The following is a 25907-nucleotide window of genomic DNA, read 5'->3' as shown; positions in this document are numbered from 1 at the left end:
ACAGGGACACCTCTAGAGGATAGACAGATATAGACAGACAGAGAAAAAGTAGATGTATAAAGTAAATCTTGTGCTGAGGTATTTAAATATGATTCTATTTTAGGTGGTCGAGGTAGACCAGCTATTCGTATTACAAGAGAGCAAATCGACTTTCTTTTGGCCCAAGGACACACGGTCAAGAGGATGGCAAACATCTTTGGATGCTCAACATCATTTCTTTATAAAAAGTCCAAAGCACTTGGTGTACCAATCAGGGAAGGTTGGCTGCTGTGACTGATGAAGATCTTGAAACTAATATCAGACAACTTCAATCCCTGTATCCAAATTCTGGGACTGAGGTACGGAATCTAAATATATTGCTTCTGAAAAGTAATATGTTCAACTGTGGTGGTGCACAGTACTAATCATTTTATCATTTAATGTAAATGTCACAAATGATAATGATTTTTAAAATAGAATAGAATAGTATAGAATAGAATAGAATAGCATTTATTGTCATTGAACAGGATTCAACGAAATTTCTATTGCAACTCCCGTGCAAAAAGTCAAAAAATACAATATTAAAATAATAAAATAAAATTATTTATTTTATGAGCAGATATGAAATCTGAAACCTATATTTTATAAAAGATTACTTTCAAAATGTGAAATTGTGTGGTGGTTTGAAATAGTAAGACCACATGTCCTTCATTAAATCAGATGATGCGAGGCTTGTTGCACGCACGAGGACTAGTGGTTCCACGACGTAAGGTCCGTGAGACGATGGCTCGAATCAACCCAATGGCAACTGCAAGGAGGTGGAGCAGTGCAGTGTCTCGACGTGTCTATCATGTGCCATACCCCAACAGTTTATGGCATATTGATGGCAACATGCGTCTCATAAGGTATCTGAAAATATCAAGGATGTATTTTAGAGTGGATATCTTAGAACTAAATTCACTATACACATTTGAACACATTATTCCTTATACACTTTTTTGTGTTTCCATTTAGGTGGGGCTTTGTGGTCCATGGTGGCATCGATGGATGTTCTCGCTTAATTACTTACTTGAAATGTAGCACAGACAATCGCGCCTCAACAGTGCTATTTCATTTTCTCAAGGCAACAGGCCTCTATGGTTTACCTTCTCGAGTGAGGTCAGATCATGGTGGCGAGAATGTGCAAGTGGCACTGGTGATGAACCTCCTGCAGGGCATTGAACGTCGGAGTCATCTAACTGGGGAATCCATCCATAATCAGAGAATTGAGCGTCTTTGGAGGGATGTGTTTTTACATGTTCTGGAACCATTTTATAGCATGTTTTATAATCTTGAAGATTCAGCCCTATTGGATCCCAGCAACGACGTGCACAAACTTTCTCTTCACGTAGTTTTTCTAACTGAGATTCAAAGCCGACTAGAACAATTCAGAAAGGCATGGAACCACCATTCCTTGCGTACAGAAAACAACAAAACACCAACACAAATCTGGACTGAACGGATGTTAGCAAACATGGGTGCCAACAGCACAGCAACTAACAACGTGTTTGGTGAAAATTCCAGCACACCAGAGACTCTTGAAGAACTTTTGCAACAGCATGGCCTTGGGCTCCTTCCAACCACTGATGCTGAAGAGGTTCCTAGTGTAGTTGTAGAACCACCCCAAACCAGCCTCAGTCAGCAACAACTTCAATCAGTTGATCTTGCAATCAATCATATTTCTGATCTGAAGGAGAAATACCAGGCCTGTTGTGCAGAAATTGCTTTATTGATTTAAGTAACTGTCACTATGCTTGAGAAGTGACAAACAAATGCATTGTTCTGAAGATACAATTACTACAAATAACTCAGAATTGACATGAGTAGGTAACCTTACAAATTTAATTATAAAATGTAACAATAATAAAGAATTATTGACTCAAAACAAGCTCTTTTCTTGATGAAAAGTTACATGTAAGTTAGTTTTATCTTTAGTGCACAAAAACATTTGCACAAGAAAGTATTTCAAAAAGACTTGGTAAGATCTTACATTTTTGCAGTGTGGTTCAAACATACACCTTTAAATTGTGAAACCAAAAAGTGGTTAAAAAGACATCTATTCTTTGCATAAACATATATATTGTATTTACATTTTAACATTTTCGAAATTTGGCAATTAAATTACCTTGCTTTAAACACTTGCTTTAAAACATTAAACTTTTTGAGACATTAAAACATGTAACTTTTTGAGACATTCCAACTCTTTTTTTTTTTTTTTTTCAAAGAACTGCTTATTACACTTATTAGCTGATTACGCAATACCAAAGGTAGGTGCCTGCAGCACCCTGTCACTCATGTACTTTGTGAAAGACTCATAGTCTGGGTGTACAGGAAGGCGGAGTACTATAAGGCATGTATTTGCTTCTGGAAAGACTTTGTTAGCCTGGTGGAGGAGTTCAATTTGTGGGTGATGGGGAAAGCCCAGTGGAGGTACCGTGGATGGTCCAGAAGCAAACTGCAGTATCATCTCTAGGGTGATGGGACTGCATTCTCCTTCTGAAAGACAAAATGTTGAAATTATTACCTTGTTATAAGGTATCCAGTGTGTACTCTTAAAGACATGGAAGAAAATGTGTTGCATGTCTGTTTGTGTTCCTCCTCAGTTTTTTTATATTGGTGATGACAATGCATTTCTTGTTAGTAAATATAAATCAATAAACATTTTGAAGCCAAACCATGACTAAGCATGATCATTGTAAATGGCATGTAAAAGGATTCATGTCATGCAACAAATTACTCAATATATATTTACTGGCCAAAAACAGATCATTTCTATGGCAGTTTAACAAAAACTTTCCCAGAAAGAGATTTTTCTCATTTTGGTCCTGTGACTAGCCATTTAAAAAATGTGCCTCAATATTCAAACTATTTCTTTTTGGACAGTGGTGATAAATCGGTCACAAAATGTAATTGATACCAGTTTTGCTTACAATATCAAAGTAATTGTACCTTCAATATCCACCAACCAGTCTCTCCAGTAGCATATGGTTTGATTTTCTATCCTCCTTTTATTGCTACCTTGCACAGAAAAACACACTTGGAAAAGTGTGTACAGGTCGCGTGCCAAGAGTGGTTTCTCAGCACAGACAAACAACTCATGAAAGAGTGCAGGGTTTTTCTGAATTTCATCTAGCACATTAAGAGTCTTCAAACCGTCCACAAACCTTTAAGAAAAGAGAATATGCCCTTACTTTTAGATACAACAAGATTTCTAAAACAAAAAATTAGGATCTTGCTTACTGTTGCAATGCAGTGCTCACTCGGCCATTTACAAAGAAGTCTGCAGCAGATTGCACAAGGGAGTCCCTCTCTTCCAGAGTAGTTACACGCCTTAATGCTCCAACCATGCTCAGGGTATCTGCTACCTGCATAATGGCTTCGTTTGCCTCCACAATTGTGTTTGTGTCCTGAATCTAAAAAGACAAAACATGATATGAAACTGAATGTAAGCTTATGATTAATATCTAAAATGCTTAAAATTGCTACTTACCCCGATCAACTGCTGTCTGAATGAATGGTTAACAACTTCCTCAACCAGGGTGGATTGACACAATGTGCCACAAATTTGGTCATACAGCCTTTGAGAGAAGAAATGTGGTCCAATGCCTCCATGCACCAAACAGACTGATATCATTTTTCCAATAAGGTTGTACATTTTTGACTCCAGCGCTAAAGAAAAAATAATTTACTTGACAATTAGCTATCCTTAAGAATTGGGGGGCAGGGGGAGAAAGAATACTGACCATGAGTATCCAAAGCCAGTTGACGGTTATTCTCATGCCCCTCAAAGACATTAGATTGATGAATGGCCCTCATTAACAGTCTTAGATACTCTCGCATGGGACCACCTTCATCAACTGCCCCTTCAGCGTTGTCCTCTTCATCCACAAAAATAACATCCAGTTTTGCTGCCGGATCAAAACGGCGTCTTCTGAAGGCATGCAGGCTACATTCTAAAATTCTGTCCCTGGACACATTTATTTGGTTGCTTGTAGGACAGAAAGTCATATCAACCTTGCTGTATATTTTTGCTAATATCGTCTGAAGATCTGTTCTGTAAAAAGAAAATATATTTTATTGTGTATTGTTGGAGTAAACAATGGTTTGCAACTGTCAAAACTAATTACATAAGACACTGCCAGAATATGCAATTTTTACTCACTCATCCAAAGGCAACTCTGGTGGATGTTGTGGAGACTCAGGTGGCTCTTCTTGGTCTTCCAGTAGAATTATAGGTAGCTCAGTAAATGGAGAAGCTGGTGCCTGGTCCTCAATGAACATCACCTGTGGAGCCAGATTAGAGTGGGGGGAGAGGGGCAGCCTTGAGGTTGCAATCACAGGAACTTCAGAAGTTGGTTGTGCTTGAATGGAGGGCTGGGACACAGCTGCCCAGGAGGAGAACAAAGTTGATGTTTCTGGGGAGTTGGGCCTGGTCGACAGCACTTGAGGAGATGTTGGAGCCTGTGGTGACTGGGCTGACAAAGATGTCAGTGCTTGGTCAGAGAGCAATGTCTGTAGACATAGGACAGAAGACAGTGACTGCTCCAGCATACATTCGCTTGTACTGGACACCTTTCTTAAGCAAAATAAAACAAAAACCTAATCATGCCAATGTCAATGTCAATTTTATTCATGAATCACTTTCAAAACAGATATTTATTGCACCAAACGTCTGCACGGTGTTCATTAAGCACAGACAAAACACATAAGAATAAAACACAAATTAAAACAGACAAGTACATTACAATGTCGGGCCTTACAAAAAGCCAAAGAATACAAATGAGTTTTAAGGAGCGATATGAAGTGTTCCAGACTATGGGTAGATCTAATGTTAAAAGTTAAGTTTATCCAAAGATTAGGAACAGTGACAGCGAATGCTGATCCTATTCGCTCTTACTCAGCCTGGTCCAAGGAATAGGTAAGCAAGCTATTATTTGACCAAAGTGTTCTAGAACTGGAATGGTCGTGAGAAGGTCTTGAACAAAAGCTGGAGCTAGGCCATGTAAAGTTTGAAAATCCAATAAAAGACTTAAAATCAATCTGATAAACTGGTAGCCAATGCAGAGAAGTGCTATATGCTCTCATTTCTGGGATCCAGTCAAAAGTCTAGCTGCAGCATTTCGAAACATTTTGGGGGAAAAAATACTGAAGACATCGTATGGGATCTGGGCTTAATTACTTTACCTGAATTTCTAGAGTTGAAATCCAAAGCACGTACAGAGTTACAGATGTTGCTATGCCATGATCCATAAGTGACCCTGATGAGGTGCTGTCAATTGGTGTGGATGATATTGCTTGTTGAACACTGAATATTTCACTTGCCATTTCAACAAAATCAAACAAGACCTTCAAAAAAAGGGTAATGCAATTTCAGTTACATTTACTTGAAAATAACTAATATACATTCTCTGAATAAACAGATTACCTGAATTGGGTCAGACACATTGAAAGTTCTCTTTCTGATAAATCCATTCGGATATTTGAACTTCAACAGCAGTCCACTTGACGGTTCTTCATATACCACCAGTCGTTGCTGCCGTTCTTCAATTGCCTAAAATATGAGCACTAAAACCTCTAGGTAATCCATAAACTACAAATATTCTAACAATGTAATACTTCTTACTTTTATGCGTCTTTCCTCCCAGTACTTGTAACACTGTCTTTTCCTTTCCTGGTAGAAAAAAAATTGTGAGCAACAACAGCAAAAACAAATGATAACAAAAATGTTAACTCACATTTTCTTGGTCTGCGAGCAAAGACTCTTCATACTCTTCATCTTGCTGGGACAGCAGAGATCGCCGATCTAGACGTGTCTATTGTGAATACAGCACAGAGTCAACATCAGAAAAAATATCTAAAACTATATATATATTGTTCTTGAAATTAATGACCTGCTCTTCCCCCAAATGTTGTCTGTTGGTATTCTCAACCTCCGGGGAGGTTGAGAATACCAACTGTCCTTCTGATGCAGTTGAGGGTTCTGGAAACAAACTCCTGGGCATTGCTGTGGTTGAATAAGTTTCCTAGACATGTCCAAGAAATTTCAAATTATGGTGGCAGATATTACCCTGGATATACCATACTACATAAAATAATTTCTGTGTACAAAACAATCATACCTGTGACACATCTGCTCGTGGTAGAATGTAGAGCCTGCTTTTGCCAATCTTTTCTTTCAGCTCCCTCACAGAATTCACTTGTAGTTTTTTTATCTTTCGTCCTTTTCCAGCTCTAGCCAGTTCAAAGCCAACCAGATTTAGACTGATGTGTGGGTAGCTTTGACACAAAAAGTTATTCAATTCCGACAAGCTCCAAGTCAAGTTGATTTTGGAGCACTTGGTTTCTGTCCCCTCATGCACAGGGTCGCCTGAATAATCAATGGCGACAAAGCAATGTTAAACACAATAACAAAGAACATGCCATTTAAGTTTAAACTCATCAGCCCGCCAAGTGACTCTGGTGAAAGAGTAAAATTATGATAAAGTGGTGACTTAAAAGCAAAAGTGCCTCCTTCTGTCACATTACGCGGGTGTATGAAATAATGTCATTTTTGAAAAAATATGCCCACCTAATCCATGGTTTTTCAGTCTTCGTACATCCGAGGGAGAAGGAAGAACATCAACATTAGGGCCAGAAAGCAAAAAAATATTTGTCTTCCAGACAACACTTGGCTGCCTCCCGACCGATCCTGCAATGAACACAACAGAATCACACCATTGATGCTCCATTCATGCTAACTGACATTCTGTAACATTGAGTGTGCTAACTGGGATTGCCACCTTTCACAAGTTTCAAAAAAGGAACGCCCACTACGGCTTCTCACGTAATTATGAAAATTGTGAAATTAAATTAAAATGTGAAAGCCAATAATTTGATTTCTCATAATGAACAAAGACTGGCTACCTGCCAGGTTTAACCCGCCTCTGGTGTACTTGCTCTCCGTTGCTGGTGCGATATGGGAAGAAATCATATGCAACAAATCGCTTCCCATATCGCTTCAATAAGGGACGTAAAAGTTACTTGCTAAAATACTGGACTATTCCGTATTTTATAGACAATTCCAGTTCTAAATAAATAAGCTACTTAAATTTTGCCAATATTTCTTTATTCCACGAGCATGAAGCTAACGTAGGCTGGAAAGCTAGTTCTATGAACCGGCATCTGAACATCCACTTACCTCGACTTCTCTGCACCTGACGCCGAAAAAGTCTTCTTGTTGCTGTAAATAAATTATCAGTATTTCTTAATTCATGTCGAGCACGAGCTGCCGCGCTAAATATTGTGTTAAAAACACGAGTATTTGAGCTGGACTGACCTGACATTGTGAACCGCTGAACAGTCAACTAGCTTGAAGCTGGAATGCTGTACGCCCTGTCCGCCAAAATGCTACGTAAATCAGTGACGTTTTGACTAGACAGAACGCTAATTCAAGATATCTGTAACGTAATTTTGACTAGTCAGAATGTTCATTTAAGATATCTTAAATAGAAAAGTTGAATAATTCAAGATATCTCTAATTCATTTAGAGATATCTTAAAAGGAATTTTGACTAGTCAATATTATAATTCAAGATATCTCTAATTTAGTTTTGTCTAGTCATTATTTGCTTTTAAGATATCTATAATTTAATTTCCACTAGTCAAAACTACATTTCCACTATCCAAAAATACATTTAAGATATCTTGAATTATGGACTAATTAGAGATATCTTTAATTAGAATTATGACTAGTCAAAACTACAATCGAGATATCTTGAATTTACTTTTTGACTAGTCATAATTTAATTGTAGATATCTGAAATGTGTATTTCAGATAGTCAGTAATTCATTGTAGATATCTTGAATTGAAGTCCCATACAAATCAATGGTAAATCTGACGTCATTTTGACTAGTCAGAATGTAATTAGAGATATCTCAAATAGGTATTTTGTCTAGTCAAAATATAATTAGAGATATCTTAAATTGCAAAAATGTCTAGTCATAAAACAATTTGAGATATCTGGAATGTAAGGGCGGAAACAATTTGAGATATCTGGAATGTAAGGGCGGCAAAACCGAATTTATGTTAAAACGGCTTGCCATACAGGATGCGGGTTAGCATAGCAGGTCGTCAAACCGGGCTCTGGTGAAACGAAACTACTGCTGATAGCAACTGTCGTCAGCGCCCAGCTAGCTTCTGAAACTCACAACACCTCTGAACTATCTGGTGATTCAAAACGCTGCCCACGGACACATTTTGTTGATTTCAGTAAATAGAATCTAGACACTCAATGTTTCACCCGCCATTGCTCAGAGCAACCGTTAGAGGGGGAAAAAAGGCAAGAGACTCCAACGCACGTCTGTCTTATCAGCTGCCACCATGTTTTCTTCAATAGAAACTCAACACAAAATGTTAAGCAAAGACATCCGAGCCTCTGTTACGATTACAGAAGCGTTCACTACGTAATATTTCGGTGCCACTCTGAATTTCAACCGCCATTGTACAAAGACAAATGACTACTCTTTCCGGCTCGAGCGATTTTGGCGCATGTGCAAATTAAGCTGCTGCTTCGAGGCCTCGCACCACCAGGGGGCCCCCAAGAGCACAAAGCATAGACCATTATGTTTACATACACCTTTAATAATACAAACAAGATGCTATAGCATGTGAACAGTTATTTCTATATTAGCTTAATAGTTGTTACACAAATAATAGGTTAATTTCCTTCTGCTGTTGCTACTGTTGTGGAAATACAAGATATTTATTTCCAAATACAAGATATTTATTTAACTTGTTTACTCTAGATTTAGTGGTATGTAGTGTTAGTGGATGTTAATGTCAAATAGTTGAAATAATATGGCACACATTAAAAACACGGTGCATTTGAAAATATACTTATCTTAGTTTATACTTATCTTAGTTTGCAACTCCTGTTAAAATTAGTAGCTAGGATAACACTAGTATGACGTAAGCTTCTCTATGTGTGCAACATAACTACTATTATTAGCCTTGTTGCTAATTAGCTAAGGAATTGCATAGCATCTGGTGTTGTCATGTTGGTGTGGCGGGCCCAAATGGAAATCCAAAAAAAACTTGGACCGTTCCTGATGGGATGTTTTATTAGAAAGGAATGAGATATACACCTTTGTGTGTTTCTGCTGCAGCAGTGGAGTGTATGTAATGGCCAGCCAGTTTATTTATGGTGTATAAGCTCACTAACTCACCACTGGGCCTGTGGATGTGTCAGAGATGACACACTGACATTTCTGGGACTGATGAATGTGAAGCAAATGCAGTTAAATGGTGTTCAGGCTTAAATAATTTATATGTAACAAAAACATGTTTAAAATGTTTACATTTTTAAAGGCTAGTAGTATTTTTGTATGAACAAGATCTACAATCCTGTAGGAATTCACTTGTTTCTTCATGCAATTTAAAGACAACCCTATCACCAATGATAAACACTAAAGTCGAAAATTAATGGAAACTGTGTAGAAAAAGGGTTATGTAACAAAAACAAATACAAGGTAAGTGTGTTTGGGGGGTCAGTGTATGCCAATTCTTTCCTTTTAGGGAAAGAGCCATGGCCTGGGCTCTGCCTTTTCTGTGGTCCATTTGTTTACAAGTACTGTAATGATGTTCCTGTCTCAGACTGCTCCACTGAGCAAGCGTGTGTGTGCCCATCCGCGTGTGTGTGCGTGTACATTCCAGGCTTACTTAAATTGGTAGCTGTCTAATGCTAAATATAGGATGAAAACAGAGAAGTGTGTGCATGTACTTTCAGGAGGACTATGAGTCTATTGTGTCAGAGCATTGTGAAGGGTAGAAGGTGAAACTAGAACAACAATGACATTTAGACAGCACTGACTCTAGGGCAAATTTTACTGCACCAATTATGTGTCAGGTACTTTTTTTTTTTTTACTTTTAATCGCTCCTGTGTGATCGTGCTGGTTCTTTAAACAAATCTAAAGTAAGCAATTTGTCTGCCACTAGACTATATTCAATTTTTCAGTCTCCAACCGCATACTGAGAAGACATAAGCATCATCCGCTTACTCTAATACTTGTCATCCATCTCAGCGGACCCGGGTTCCCTTAGTTCTGCTATCATTCTTCAATCCAGCATATAAAAGAGGAGAGGGTGCAAATAAACTAGGAGTTAAGTTAAAAAAGAGGAAAAAGATCTGCTTGAGATAGAGGTTAAAAGAAACGGAGAGGTAATAATTCATAAAGGCTGTTCAAAAACCGAAAAGTGTGTGTGTGTGTGTGTGTGTGTACGTGTGTGTGTGTGTGTGTGTGTGTGCGTGTGTGTGTGTGTGTGTGTGCATGTGTGTGTGTGTGTGTGTGTGAGAGAGTCAGAGAGAGAGAGAGAGACCAGAGTTAAATTGGCTGTTTGTTCCCACTGTGTGCCTCAATCAGACTCAGAGAATAACCTCCAGCCATTAAACTTTCCAATTACTTTCAGCAGATGGACCCTGAGGGGCCCGATTTAAACAGTTTAAATTTGTTGTTGTTTACTTTTATTTCCTGCTGTACACCAGGCTGTGTTTACAGAGTTGGGCTTTTATTCTCAAACCTTTTTCACATCACAAATTCCTCTCCTTCTTACTCTAAAGATGTAATATCCCATGTTATGATCTTGGACTTGCAGCCAAGTGGCTGATAATGGAGTCTTTTTTCCCGGAGTGGTTTTGACATTGAATGCTGGTTGAGACATAAACGTCAAACAGTAACTTACAGTAATAACTGTAAGCGTTCTTGAACCTCAGCAGCACTGGCCACCAGTGAAGCACTGGGCTTTCCTTTATGGAGCTCTCAGTTATGAATGAGAGCTACTGTGAAGATAAACCCAAAAACTGCAGGAAATCTTTAACTTTTAGTTGAAGCACATCATGAAAATGTTTGAGTTTTGTGTTAAAATGCATAAAATAACTTACTTTTAGTGTAACTGCTTTCATTTAATGGTGACAAACATTTTTGTAAGTGTATATTTACATTTTTTCTTTCCTCTTAAATGATAATTTACAGACATAAAAAAGTGGCAATTCATGCTTTTACGTGAGACACACTACATTTTATTAAAATGTCAAGTCATATTGAATATTTTAAGTAATTTTAGTATTAAATATTATATTTCTCTTAATAGCTTCCATATTGTGCTACTTTGACTAAAAATCTGTGTGTAATTGTTGTACTAAACTGTATATATGAGGCACATGCATTTTTATTCCATTTTGACTCATTTTTTTATTTTTGTTACCTATTTTTTGTTTTGTTTAAATTTAGTATTTTTCTTCAATAGCTTCTATGTCATGTGACCTATTGAGTCAAAAGCAAATCAATAAATATACATTTACAAATGTATTTTTGTGCTGAAAACAATCCAAATTGAAAAGTTATTAGTCCTACTGGTGGCATAAATTTGGCAGTAGCATTCCTGAAGTGTTATATGCTCAACTTCAGATCACACTGAAGTATTTTTGCTCAACTCAAAATGCCACCAGAGGAAAAATAAAAGATTATAATCAGTATTTTTGATAAAATAGGTGATAATTTTCACTTTGATCACTGTAAAAGTGGCTGTTCACAATGAAGTAAATGCAAACGTCTCAGTGGTTATAATTACAAAGTGTCTGACATAATAACCTCTCCATCTGAAACTGGATGATGCTCATCATCACCGAGCCAACAAGCCGACACTCTGCTGGCACTTAGTGATTTCTGAAAAACGTTCTGACAAATTAAAGGAGCAAGCCGCACCAAAATGCCGGGTTTCCACATGCAGACCAAGGAAGCTTCAGGGCATCTTGGCACTAGAGGTTGGAAGCTGTTCTGTCAAAACATATGACCTCACTTCTTGTTTTGATGAAGAAGATGCCGAACGCTTTGCAGCATGTAATCCTCGTCTCCTACACCAGCGGTGTTGAACTCATTTTCATTTTGGGCCAAATTGGGACAGATTACTTGATGGTCTTGCTTTTAATAGGGTTATACAGAGAGCTGTATTCAAGCATATTACTGGAAAATTGGGTGGAAGGAAAAATTCCAGAAGGTATACAAGCAGCAGATTAACTGCGGCCTTGAGAGTATTCTCACACTGCTGTTTTTGTACAAATTACACTATCAGTGTAGCATTACAATAACTTTATGCTTTTTTCGCCATGTAAAATGCTTTTGGCAACATTTCTGGTTCAGGAGCAACTTGACACAAGGAATGTGACATTTATATCTCATGTTGTGGATACATCGATGTGCGATGGGTCTGGAAGCCTCCAGCCACTTCTGGTGACTGCCACGAAATCTTGAACAGGCTACATTTCACAAACTTAAGGCTGTGGTTATCTCTCTTTTTCTACCATAGTTTTTCTTTCCTCTCAATTTTCCATTAATATGTTTGAATATAGTTTTTGTGATATTTATGATAACCAATCCAGTAAATGTCCTTTTTTTGTAGAAAATTATCATTATTTATGCACCTGGATTATAATTGTCATCTCTGTTTTTGTTTTCCTTTTACTTTTTTTTAAATTGAGACAAAGTTTTGGAGAAAAAAATTTAGAAAATAAATCAATGACATTAAAAAAGATTTCACACTAGGTAATAAATAAAATATTTCTTTACCGTTTTGTATTAAACAGCGAAGGGTCAGGCCTTCACACCCTCCCCTGAGTCTCACTAACTTTAGCATAGAAAGACACTTCTAGGAGGAATAGATGGAAGGAAAGAGGGGAGGAAAACATGGGAGTGAGACTGCAGCAAGATGGATTACCCACACCAAGAGGCAATTTATCTCTGTCAGAGAGAAACAGGAATGGAGTCACAGGAGAGAGGACAGAAGAAACCGAGAGACGCAAAAGCTTTGGGAGATGGTGGAAAGATGAATAAAAAGTAGGTTAGGATTGAAAAAAAGATGGCTGAACATTTGCCAGAATCACTTTCTGCTGCAAACCAAACTGGAATTATTCAGCAATAAGTCATGAGGAGGAGTTACCCCATCCCTGGGAAATCAGAAGACAGGACAGGGAGTGTGTTTACATAACACACATGATTCTGGATTTAATGTAGAAGTATGTCAAAGTTAAAATAACTCCTCCTCATGGTTCAAATGCGACACATTTTGTTGCCACTGAGGTCTAATTTGAGGATGTTTCCTCCCACATAACTTCACTCCTACTCTCTACCAGGCCGTTTTCTGTTTGCGTTTTCATTGACTGGGATGAAAGCGGAGCCGTTTATGTAAATTTAATCTTTGTCCTGTTCGCTGGTGGACACAGATCTTCGCTCACTGCAACAGCCGAGTCCAGAAATTGATTGAAAGCAGCGAAATCAGACAACATGAGATTGTTTTCCAGATGTTATGGTTGAAATGCCACAGACTTTTACCCAAAAGTGCATGAGAATGTGTGGAAATGAAGGATATTAAATAAGAGTCGCCAATCCCGATTAAAAATCATCATAATTTAAGAACAGCTGAAACTATTGAAACCAGTTTTAACTCAACAGCTTTTAGTCTCTTTCAGAAAAAGTTTATGCCTGACTGAGCTTCATGAATTGGAAATGTAGGAGGAGGAAAATCTATTCCAACAAACTGCCCAGGTTCACAAAACAGTCATTTCAGTGGAAGTTCAAGTTAAGGTTGTCAGCCCTCCTTTAAGGTGGATATTATAGTAAAATTGACTTTTTGAGATTTATATCATGTCATAATGTTATTCCAACATTAAAAACATACCTAGAGTGTTGCTTGGTTCTTTCCTGCATGTTCAAATCCTTTGGCAGCATTATGCTGATGGCGAGTTGGAGAAGAATAGGAGCTTCTTAAAGAGACAGCGACTAATTCCAAATTGCAAAGTCAAGTTTCTTTTATGTTCGACATACAGCATTTTTAGTTACCCATTTACTTAATTGTTTTATAAAAATGGCCCTATATGTGCCTGGAAAAAGCATAATTAGAATTATTTTTTCTTTCAACCCGTCATTTTAAGAAAATGTTTCCTGCCGAATGATGAATGTCTAAATTGCCAGCAGTAAGGAATATATAACCAGAATTATTTTTGTATTTTACTCTTTTAGGCTAAAACAATATTGAGTCATATTAAAATAAAATTTTTCGGATCTAGTTTAGTTTTTATTGGACGATTACAATACAAAGGAGACTTAAAATTTATTTATTTATAAATAATTTAAACCTAATTGAACTTCTTGCTACTCAGAATACAATCTGATCAAATTCCTGTCTGTCTAACAGGAATATATACGTAGAACTTTCCTACTAAATGTGGTAAAGGTTGTAACTGTTATGATGCAGACCGACGAATGTTTTCTAGATTAATTTGCAACAGGAGGCAATAAAACTTCACCAACAATCTGCCATTGACACCAATGGGCTGTATTTAGCTTCATGCCATCCAAAAAATAATAATAGAGCAAACAATATAAAGTGACTATGGAGTCATTATTAGGCTAACTGGCTGCTAGCTAACATAGCAGATATCGCGTTCACATTCTGCTTAGCTAACCTAACGTCTAATTTACCCTGCAGGTATTTTTAAGAGAGCTGGAAGAAAGTCAGAAAGAGTTTATAAGCATTTATTTTTACAACCAGGCACCACCATTAGCAGCCAGCTAATTTATAAACAGGCACCAGCAAGCAGCTTTCACATAGCAAAAACTGGGTAGTAATTTAAAGAACTATTTCATTTATAGCACTGGGCGCTGATGTAGGCGGCTAATAAAAACCATCCAGCAGACTCATTTACACCATAGCCAGGGTTCATGTGCACAGTGTTAAACAAGCTGGGACAAGATTCGTAACTCAGGCTGCTAATGTGCAAGAGACATTTATAGCTGAAAAATGGTCAAACTTTCAGGCGAACCTCACAAATTCAAAACGGTGTTCTGCTCCCTCTATGGGAGCAGAACACCGAGGTTTACTGACCTCCTTCACACAAATACAGAGGTCAGAAAATGTCTGGATGTGTGCATGAAGGAGAAATGACATTTCATTAGCTGAAACACCGCTGAGCACTTTCAAAGCTAATTTATGGCCATTTTCAGAGCTCCAGGTAAACATATCTGTCAAACCCAAACAGAGGAGAGAAAATGTTTGAAATAAGTGCTTAATATGGATGGAAAGCACACAAGCTTTGAAAGACGTTGGGTGTCAAAGGAGACCTGCAGCGCCGTGAAAAGAAACATTCTCACCTCGCAGATTTCTCCTGGTCTTGCTCTCATTTTCTACACTTAAATATTGAAAAAAACGAAATTAATACCAGATAAGAAATAACTTAAGTAATAAGTAATAAATTACTTCTTCCAAAACTGGAACTCAGTTATTTAGGGTAAAAAGCTTTAGAAAATAACTTAATCCCATTTGTAAAAAGTAGTTTCCACCATTTTAATCATGAAATGACTGATTTATTACATTTTCTGAAAATCTGATTTCTATTTCACTGCCCCACACACACACACGCACACACACACACACGCACACACACACACACACACACACGCACACGCACGCACACGCACACATACACACACATCCAATTACTGCCAGAATCAAGAAATTAGTTACATAGAACATACATAGGACTTACTGTACCTCATGGTGTGAACTAGTTAATTAATTAACTTATTCATTAATTAACTAGTTAATCCAAGAATGAATAAAAGTGCAAAATTAGATCTAAATGGTTTTATTGATCTTTACACTCAGTCATGTAATTCCATTTTTAGATGGAATCTTTCCAGGATTTATTTGTATAATAGCATTTCAACCTGTTTATTTTACATTTTATGAAAGGTACTTCATTGTGATTCAGTGTAGAAATAAATGCTGAACCCACTTGACTGAAGATAAAAATTGATTTCAGTAAAAGAGCGAGAGGGATGTGGAGCTGCAGGGTTGAGTCAACATACAGATGTTTGCACAAGCTGCAATAAAAAAGATCAATTCATGTAAATTTTACAATCTAATTCTTTTTTACATCAGCTTCAACAAGACAACATGAACAGTCTAATTAATTTTTTTTGTTATTAATGTGCCTGTGTCTTTGTGTAAATGTGAGTGCTTATAAATAATAGGTTACATTTACGTCCACACCAGTTTAAATCCACAGTTGGATCATATGAGAGAAAGACCAATTAAAACTGATTAAACGATGTGCAGAGCAGGAGAGGCTGCAGGTAATAAATGAGGCTCAGAGAGGGGAAGTCTGCAAGGCCCTAAAGTTATTTATCACAGAGGGGAAAAGAGAAGAAAACTAAAACACTTTATGTTTTAAAATGCAACCCTTTTTCTCTCACCTGCTTTTAAACAGTCATTTTGTCAGAAGCAGAGAAATGATTTGGCTTTTAGTCGCTTTACTTATGTTCTGAATAATTTGATCTTAATTCACTTTTCAGTCTAACTGCTCATGTTCAGATAACTGTATTTTATTTTTGCTCATATTTTATCAGTTTTAAGGACTCAGTGAAATTTTAACCTCACACTACCTTGAATGGTTGTTTTCTCTTCTTCTTTGTGACTAAAATTTATATTTCTAGAATATTACCATCCTGGTTACACACTGAATCATTCGATGTGAATTAAAATGTTTAATTTTAAACATCTGGACCAGGAGTGGCCAAACCTTTTGCCATGGGGACCAAAATTGTAGAACCAAAAATAGTCGTGGGCCAAAGAAACCAACAAAGAAAATAAAGTAACTGGAAGTTTACGAGGTGTAAATTTCTGCCAAAAACTAAAATTATGTGATTTCTTTTAAAATTTTCTAGAAAAATTAGACTTAAAACTTGACATTGAGAAATTTTCGAATTTTTTTCGTAGAAAATTTCTGATAATCTAAAAATGTGATTTTTTTTTCTTATTAAATTTGATTGTTTTCTCTAGAAAATTTGAGATTTCTCTAGAAAAATATTTTGGAAGAAACGTATTGCAGCTTTAAATTGCTTTTTTGCTGTATCATGAACACATCTTATCAGTTTCTTTTGCACTCAATTGAATAAATTTATTTTCAGTAACAAGATTTCAGTCACTCTGTTTTAAAACTCTTGCTACATGAATTTAATCACGTAAAGAAAGAATGAAAGTTGAATTATTTTTGCTGTATTTTCTGTGGGGTTAGGTTTGTGTTCATCCTTATACATTTCCTCGCCCATCCATGTGATTGATCTGAGATGCCATTTTGTTTTTGACCTTGCTCTTTCTGCACAGACACCAGCCTCCGTCACAGGGGAACATGTCAGTCTTTATCACGAGTCCAGTGTGTGTGATGGTAGACCACCAGTCCAGGTGGCATGAATGTTATGTTTTTCATTATGTGGTCAGAAAAGGTGCAGGAGACCATCTGCATCTCTTCTGCATGATCTCCCTGATCCCAGACCTGCTGGGAAATGCCTCTGCATGTCTGTGTCAAGGTGTAGAAGGACAGAGAGGAGAAATGAACAATCAGAAATACGAGAGGCAGGCAATCAGTATGAAGCGACGCAAGATGAACGCTAAAATTATGCACAAACTTATAGCTTCTGATTTCCAATCTGCTGTCAGTTCAGTGTCATCCTCTTCAGTTTCAAATGCGATGCCTTAAACTACTGTCGAATTTATTGGAGGTAAATCCTGTGGAAGCCAAAGGTTAAAAACACAAACAAGTGCATCACCAGAAGCAGCTTTTCTATTTGGTATGTGGCTGTGAGTGTATATTTACACACGTTACAGTCCTTTCCATGCACACATAAAGAAATGAGAGAGCAAATAGCACCAAGTTGTCTTTTCCCATCAGATCTCAGTAATGGCGTCTGTCTGCGTCCTTCTCCAGCCGCCACACACTTACACACCTACACACCCCTAAACACACACACACACACCCACACACACACACACACACACACACACACCCCCCCACACACACACACACACACACACACACACACACACAAAGAGTCAGTTAGGTCACTGTTCAGTCAGCTTGGAAGCTGCTCTCTCTTTTTTTGTCACTCCATCTTTGCTGTTCTGGCTGTGTTTACCCTTGCAGGAGGAAATGAATCACACACACACACACACACACACACACACACACACACTGCCAGTCTGCAGCGCTGCTAACACTGATTGAGTCACTCACAGAATACTGATAAACTCGTTGGCGAAGCTTGAAGAGATGGATAGATGTGACTGCAGAGACTATGACAGCAACATCCAGACATGATTATGTAACCATAAGCTCATTAAAAGATGTGACGAAACCAGAAAAAAACTAAAACTTTGTCCATCTGCTAGTGTACTATTGTTTTCTGAGTGCTTGGACTGAATCTCCTGGCAGAAAAGATGTGTGTGGATGAGGGAAACTTTAATCCACGGAAACATGAGGTTATGATCAAATAAAGAGGTATAACTCTGAAGAAAAATTAGAAACTGAATCAAAAGACAAAAAATGTGTTGGTTTAATTGTTATGTGTAGGGATTATACATGTAGTAACTGTAAGATTATGCAGGTAAAGAAGGAGTGGGAATATTGATAGCTTCACACTTCCACTCCTTTGACATGATACTGTATTTTTTCTTCATATTCACAAAGAGTAAATGTTTAAATAATATTCACAGTATATTTTCTTTATTTAAACTGCTTGATTGCATCTAAAACAGGGTTTCCACTCAGTTTTAGGTTATTGGCTTTAATCCGGTATGTGTTTAATGGACTATGCTTCAGGGTCACAGAGGGGTCAAAAGGATCCCAATGAGATTAAATGTTCAGCGACCAGCTCTGCTTCAGCTCCATTTCCTCTGACAAGTCGACTGCATAAATATTCACGCACCTTTTACAAATAAAAACGTTGAAAATCCCACATCTGTATTCTGACACCTGTGAATAAAATCCAGTCCATCACACTGAGCTGCACGATTCATGTAACTAAAATCTGTCCAAACCATCATGTGGAAATAGAAACTCGGTGACACGGCGCTTCTCTTACTCCAATGGGAATATATTTAGATGCTTGAATGAAAACTTTTCCAAACAAAAATCAAGATATCTGGTACATCTAGCACCAGGTTTGACCTCAGTCTTCCTCCTACCAGACTACTGTTTTGACTGGTTTGCACATACTACAAGGTGCTCTTTATCTCTAAACACCACCCGCCCACACACACACTGAGGGTCCTGCTGTGTGTGTGTGTGTGTGTATCTTGTGGTTGTGTGGTTTGTTTATATAGGCGAGGAGGCGGCTCTCACATTAAGAAGGGGTATTTTACGATTAGATGAAGTGTTGCTTTGTATCCACATAAGCACTCAGACATGGACAACTGGCTGCATTGATAGGGAAAAAGTAGATATTTTTAGTGAGAGAGACTCATTCATTCAGAGACTATAAGCTGCTCTTTCAGCCGATTGGATGACGTAGCAAATAAACGAATAGTGGAGCAAACGAACAGAAAAATGCGACTCCAGACGAGCGGAGGCTTAATAAATCACATCTACTTCTCTCAAGGTTTTGCTGTGTTTTTCTGTCAATCATCCGTCTCTGCGTCCTCATATCTGCCTGTTTGGTTCTGCTGGGAAACGTCTATCACAGGCTCACATATACACACATGAGCTCAGTGTGGTTATAACTCATGTATTGATTAAAAGTCAATGAACAGACAGAGCCAACACATCACTTTGATTAACATCTCACTCTGCAGATTCTTTCCTGCGCTCCTAGACTGAACCGCAGCGATCTCAGCTCATTCAGGCACTTTGAAAAGGTTTTAATGTGAACAAGATGAAGAATGGAAATAAATTCAAGGTTTGGGGAATATGGTTCTTCAGTAAAATGAAGTTTAGATGAGAAAAATATTTAAAAAATGCCTTTGAAGTTGTAGCATAAAAGGTGCAAATACTTTTGCAAGAAACAGTTTGATGATTTAGGAACACAATTATTATAAGACTCACTGCAAACCCATCTACAGTTATATAATACTTTACAGTCATCAGCATTTCTATTTTTAAATAAAAAACATGTTTCTACTCAGTGAGTTTTGTCAGATAAGCTTTTAATGCTTTGTGGAAATTGCAACAAAAATATTTTTTCACTGAGATCAGAAAGGTTCGGACTGTGATTCGTATCTGTGTTTGTGCTTTTGCTTGTTAACTTGGAGATTTAGCCCAAAAAGGGACGGCAGGAGATTTAGAGCAGCTTTGTTCAGGACAAGTGGTTCCAATTAGTCTGGAAACACAGATTCTGCACGCTCAGCCCACACTTTACTACCACTATCGACTGCTTCCTTTAGTGCAAATCCATGAGCTCACTAAAGGTGCATTACGTTTATTTACATAAATGAGGTGCTACAAGACAGAATTACCACCAGCAAAGCCCCTCCAAAAAAACTGCAAGTCAAGCTGCGGCGTAATGTTTAGCTACTTAGCTTACAATCTTTGAAAAAAGATGTATATATTATAACATTTCTACAAAGGTTGCATTTTGGGCATTATTTTACTTGCACAGTCACAGTTGTGGGGCTTTATAAACAATTTTTGCAACATGCATACTTTTCAGATTTACTGTAGATACTTATTTTTGCCTCAATCAGTTTGATCTGCAAAGGTTAACATGCAGATTCTGAATCTCATTTGCTTTAAGATTAATTCTGCAAAAGCACAAACTTCACTTAGTTTGTGCAGTTTGTTTACCTGCACACAGCAGGTAATTTTTCATCCACTGCCAAATCTTAATGTTCAAATCCAGTTTGCAAATCTTTCTGGACTTTTTCATCCCTTTATGCATTGAATGTTGTTCAGTTTGAACAGCTTGTATAGCGTGACATCAGATATTTTTATCCAGTAAGATTGCCTTCAAATTCAGTCCAAACTAACATCAGTTAGTGGAAATCCTCACCAGTGGACCAAACAAACATCTCTGCAGCAACACAGAATCCCTCCCTCCTCATTTTAAATCCATAAACATGAACTAAAAGGCACACAGTGCTCTCATGTTTCTTTAAAAGAGGATAGCAGCTCTATAATCCATAGCAAGGTAACATCAAAGGTAAATAAATCCAACTGGCTTTTCCAGAGCTCTTTAAGCTGCCATCACATCGTTTCTTATATTGCCTCATATGTTCAGTTTATTTTGATGACACATTTGAGCAACAGGGCAATTCAACATGCTTTATATGATAATAAAAGTTACCATCAATAAATACTCAAGGTCCAGTTGTTATTAATCGAAGGCAGATCAAACAAATCATCTAAAGGAACTCAGTATTTTTGCATATTTCTGGGAGTCTGTTCCAGATTTGTGGTGCATAGAAGCTGAATTCTGCTTCTCCATGTTTGATTCTGGTTCTGCAGAGCAGAGCAGACCAGAACCAGAACCAGAACCAGGAGCAGCTGGATTTTGACGAAAAAGAATAGGAGATGGAAAAGTAAACCTTAAAATGCCTAAGAATTAATTTTCACGTTCCACTCATCTAACCCGATGATTACAAAACTAGTGTTGTTGAATCTGTTCTGGAAAAGGTAAAACATGCTTGAGGACGACAGAAGAAGAAATGTCACCTTTTTCAGGGAACTTCCTCTGTAATACACGGCTTTTAATGGCTTTTTATGGAAGAAAATGTGTCTTTTTGCAGAGTCTGAATGTTGTTTTATGTCTTCAGGTCACACATCCAATCAATAAATTAGAATATAATTGGAATTTTAACTTATTTCATTAACTCAGTTCTTTGAGTGTAACCCATTATGTGGGTAGATTAATTAAGTTTTTAAGCCTTCATTTCTGTTAATTAAAATGATTTTCCACTTACAGTCAATGAAAACAATATTTAAAATAACACATCACAGCCTTAAAGAAAACGTACAGAAATGTTTGGTATGCATTTTGAGTTCATTTAATATGAAAGTATCTGAAATAACAACAGTTAAACATGCATATTTGTGTATTTTCTAAATATGAGTGGTTGCTTCGTCCTTTATGTTTTAGTTTATTTTAAATATATGAAGGTAATAAGCAGAACATCTCTAAATGAGAACGTTTTTCATATTTAGAAGCATACATGCAAAAAATGCTTTTCTAGAGTTTTTATTACTTTTATCATTTTGACAAAATATTTTATCTTTTCTTAGTAATTACCACCATATTTGGTTCTATATAATTAGCCGTTCAATTATTACACCATTCGTTTTCATTTTATGCTTCCATTTGAGTCTCAACTTATTCTAAACACAGTTTGAGCACTTAAAAAAACACTAACTTGGCACTAAGTTAATGTTTTTTGGTGTCTAGAAAATTAGTCATTTCATAAACTTCTTAATTGTTAAGTGACATTCTACTGCCACTGTGCTGTTACTTAGCAACCCCAGTCAAGCCCAGGTCGTCACCAAGCAACCTAGTTGGAGCTCCAGTATGTTTGGTCAGTTGGTTTGTATGTGCTGTACAATGGCTGCTGGAAAAGACAAGTGTTTTGTTGTTGACCAACTATTCAGAAGCAATTTGCTGTGTAGGAGGCTCTACTAATGCTTTTCAAAGATGTATATTTGTGTATATGTTTGCAGCCATGTTGAGTGTGAATGTAAAAGTTTGGGGGGCCATGGCCAGAGGCAGCATATCTGGCCCTAAAACATCTCATTCTGAAGCAATCAGAACTGATCTGACTAGAATCTCAGTGTCCATGTCTTGAATAGACCTGTCCTAACCTGTTTGATGAAGTATAACAGGTTGGTCTTCATCTCTCCTCCAGGATCCGTCCTTCTCACTCCTCCTCCACGACAAGCTTCAGGTGCCCAACAGTTCTCGGCGTGCGTGGAACGAGCGCGACAGTCGCTGCGATGTCTGCGCCACTCACCTCACTCAGCTCAAACAGGAAGCTGTGCGCATGGTCCTCACCCTGGATCAGTGGGATCTGTCTCCCACTTCCTCGCCTCCAGCTCGATACGGATCTCATGGACCTTCAGGACCAGCAGGCGCCTCGGGACCGCCAGGAGTTCCGGTTCTCCCGTCCTCTTCTGTGACGGCTTCATACACTCCTCACTCATCTTCGCAGTCTCCTTCTCCGAGCCCCAGTCAGACCCCGACACCAAGCCCGATCCATGGACAGTCCACCCCCAGTCAAGGGAGTCCCTCAGGGCCGCAAACGTCCAGCTGTGGTCCCATAAGTCAACAGCTCCAAGGATCAGGACACAGACTGGGATCCAAACCCAGCTCCTTGGGTCTGGGAGCGGGGTTGGACCGAAGGAATGGCTCCCCCAGCTCTGGGAAAGCGGGTTCCCAGCAGCAACCAGTGAGCGGCGTAAGCAGTCCCAGTAACAACGGTGGGGGAGCGGTTCTGAGCGCAGCAGCTCTGCAGGCCCATCAGCACCAGAACCGGACCAATGGAGGAGTCACTCTGTATCCATACCAGGTAAGGCGCTCACACATGTAGGTTTGTGTTTGGAGGCATCAGCTTCTCCTTCACACATAAACCCTTTCTAATGAACACATTAACATTCTTACTACGGAAACATACATTAATGTGGCCAAATGATTGATGTGAGCAGCATAAACAGGAAAAACTACAATGCAGGCCTGTCATGATTACAAATGTTGCAGAAATTTGTATAAAATTGTTGTTTTGAAACAATTTTCAATTAATATATTGATAATGACATAGTGTAACGCCTCTGTTTGTCTCAGCAGGTTGACTTCAGGACAGACATGCTCAGGTTCACTGTATTTATTCCAACGAGAGAAAATCAAGTTGTTGGTTTACATCAGTCCAGCAGCTTCTGTCCCTATACATTGAATAAAATACAATAAATAACCCTAAAACTACAAACCAATAGCTGTTAAACATAGTTGAAATATACAACTTAAATACATTTGTATGAGTAGAGCTGGTAAAAAACTAAAAAAGTGAATAAAAACTTCAAGCGTTCTGATTTTGCAATCACATTTAAAGGCCTCTCCACTTAGATTAAAGCTTTCAAGTGACTTGAAAGACTCGAAATGACTAGTGGAGCACATAGATGTTTTCGGCTGAGACAGGAAGAGAGGGAGCGGGGATAAAGGAGAGGGAGGCAGGAGGGAGAAATGGCCTGGAGTGAAGGGTGGTCTAGAGGTGTTTATGGGTGGAGGCAGCAGCTGAGACTCCAGGGGAGATCCAAAAGTTACAGATGTAATAATTCATACAGTGATAATTAGAACTCTGGGGACTCTATGACACACAGCCTCAGTACCCTTTCACTCTTTTACATTCCCTCTATACTTATTCTCGTCTCTTTTTCTCCCTCTGCTTTAACATTTTCTCTTTCTTATCATATGGACACGTAGTTCAGAGTTTACTTTGGATGGTCACTGAAAAAGCCCAATTCTGGTCCCACTGGTCTCCATCTCAGACGCTTTATTTTTAACTTAGTATTTTTGGTTTAATTCCTCACTCTGACTTTTCTCAATGCGTTGTTCATGTATTTGGCGTCCATTGAAACGTTGAAGGGCGCTCGTGTGTCTCCATTGTGACTTTGACAGTAATGGTGTTTCAGCAGGAAAAAAGGAACGCGATGATAAATCACTCCGCTCGAGGAGGGGGAGGCGATGAGTCGAGAGGTGATCAAAAGGTGGGAATCCTGAGGAAAGACGAGGATATGAGAGATTTGCGGTGAAGAAAAGGAGGACGAAGAGGAGGCTTGAAATGGAGGCAGTGAAGAGCTGCTTCTGAGGGATTTAATGCAATTTGAATTTCCAACCCTAGTTTTGCAGCTTATATCTCTTGGCTTCTCCATGATGCATTCGACATTTGGAAGTGCAAAAATACCATATGAGCATAATGTTCAGGTAGTTTTACAACTGCAGATAAAAAAATAAACAAACAAACCAAACACCTTGGAAACGTCTCAACTCTGTAGCAAAACAGAAAAAAAATAAACCCAAATTGTGGGACTGATGGATATAAAGTAGTAACATTCTGAAGATGTGTTTTTCTAATCTACTCAAGGATCCCTGCTGTTTGCAGCCAGAACTCATAATAAAATTTTGCTGTGTCAGCTGTGTGAGAGACAGCAACCAACATAGTTTTTGTTTATTAGGAGCTTTATGATCACACTAGAGGGTGGAAGAAGTTGCCCCTACAATTCAGGGGTGATTTATAACTATTGCTCCTGGAACTATTGCATTGCTCCTATTGCAGCAATAGGAGCAATGCAAGGTACATCCTGACTTTGTTAAACATCTGGTTTGTATGACCTGGAATAAGTGAAGCCACAAATAAATATGCAGTTAACATTTATTTTTCTATAAAAAAAACTAATACAATAATACAAATCTACATGCAGTATGCTTCAAGTTTGATAATTATTGGTAACTGTAAATTAAAGGAACCAGGACTATAGGCTATCAGATCATACAAATATAATTTTTCATTTATCTGTTTTTTTATTTGCTCCCACCTTCACAAAAATTTATTCTGAAAAAAGTGACAGTTTCTTGTCTTCCTGCATTTAGACACCCAAACAGGCCTGCTTTATCATCATCCAGAGACAGGTGGAGAGCAAATGCTGCAGGAAATGGCGGCCATGTTGTTATGAAGATAAATGAGGGCATTCTTACCACAAGCATGGATGAACGATGTCCTGTAAAAGGAAGACTGTCAGGATCTATGTTTTTGGGTTTTTAAAACCAGCTTTACTTCCCCTAGAAATCCTTCATGAATTTCATCAAATCCCAGCCAATCTCTGGACCAGCTGACCAGTGAAACTCTCCTCATCCGCTTTGTTTTTGAGCTCATTATTTTCGCTACGTTTGGCCCTGTGTTTCCTTACGTCTCCATTGTTTCTGGTGCTTCTCTGCTGCTGCTACATTTCCTCATGTGAATCATTAAAGTTTCATCCAGTGTGTAACCCAATTTACCGGAAGATATAGACAGCAGCTCAGCCTTTCCTGTGGGGAAATCTGAAAGGAACAAC

General features: G+C 38.1%; 1 protein-coding gene and 2 long non-coding RNA genes across 5 annotated transcripts in view; 1 reads left to right on the top strand and 2 right to left on the bottom strand.

Annotated features, from left to right (window-relative positions):
* Positions 1 to 25907, top strand: part of kif26ba (kinesin family member 26Ba) — a 100523-nt gene that overhangs the window by 16565 nt on the left and 58051 nt on the right. The window contains exon 3 of the mRNA XM_055036334.1: positions 22712 to 23371. Within this exon, the coding sequence (XP_054892309.1) occupies positions 22712 to 23371 (660 nt within the window). The remainder of the gene's footprint in view (positions 1 to 22711; positions 23372 to 25907) is intronic.
* LOC129363985 (uncharacterized) overlaps positions 1 to 25907 on the bottom strand; it is a 77716-nt gene that overhangs the window by 13008 nt on the left and 38801 nt on the right. The gene's annotated exons all lie outside the window — the stretch shown is intronic.
* LOC129363987 (uncharacterized) lies at positions 6460 to 7775 on the bottom strand. Its single transcript, XR_008606382.1, has 3 exons — positions 7196 to 7775; positions 6587 to 6706; positions 6460 to 6474 (listed from the first exon to the last, which is right to left on the bottom strand). It is a non-coding gene; the product is annotated as an uncharacterized LOC129363987 (long non-coding RNA).

Source organism: Poeciliopsis prolifica, unplaced genomic scaffold, assembly GCF_027474105.1.
Source record: "Poeciliopsis prolifica strain line A6 unplaced genomic scaffold, Auburn_PproV2 SCAFFOLD011, whole genome shotgun sequence".
In the NCBI taxonomy this organism is placed as follows: Eukaryota; Metazoa; Chordata; class Actinopteri; order Cyprinodontiformes; family Poeciliidae; genus Poeciliopsis; species Poeciliopsis prolifica.
The sequence above is the reverse complement of the archived record's forward strand: the minus strand, read 5'-3'. Positions and strand labels throughout refer to the sequence as shown.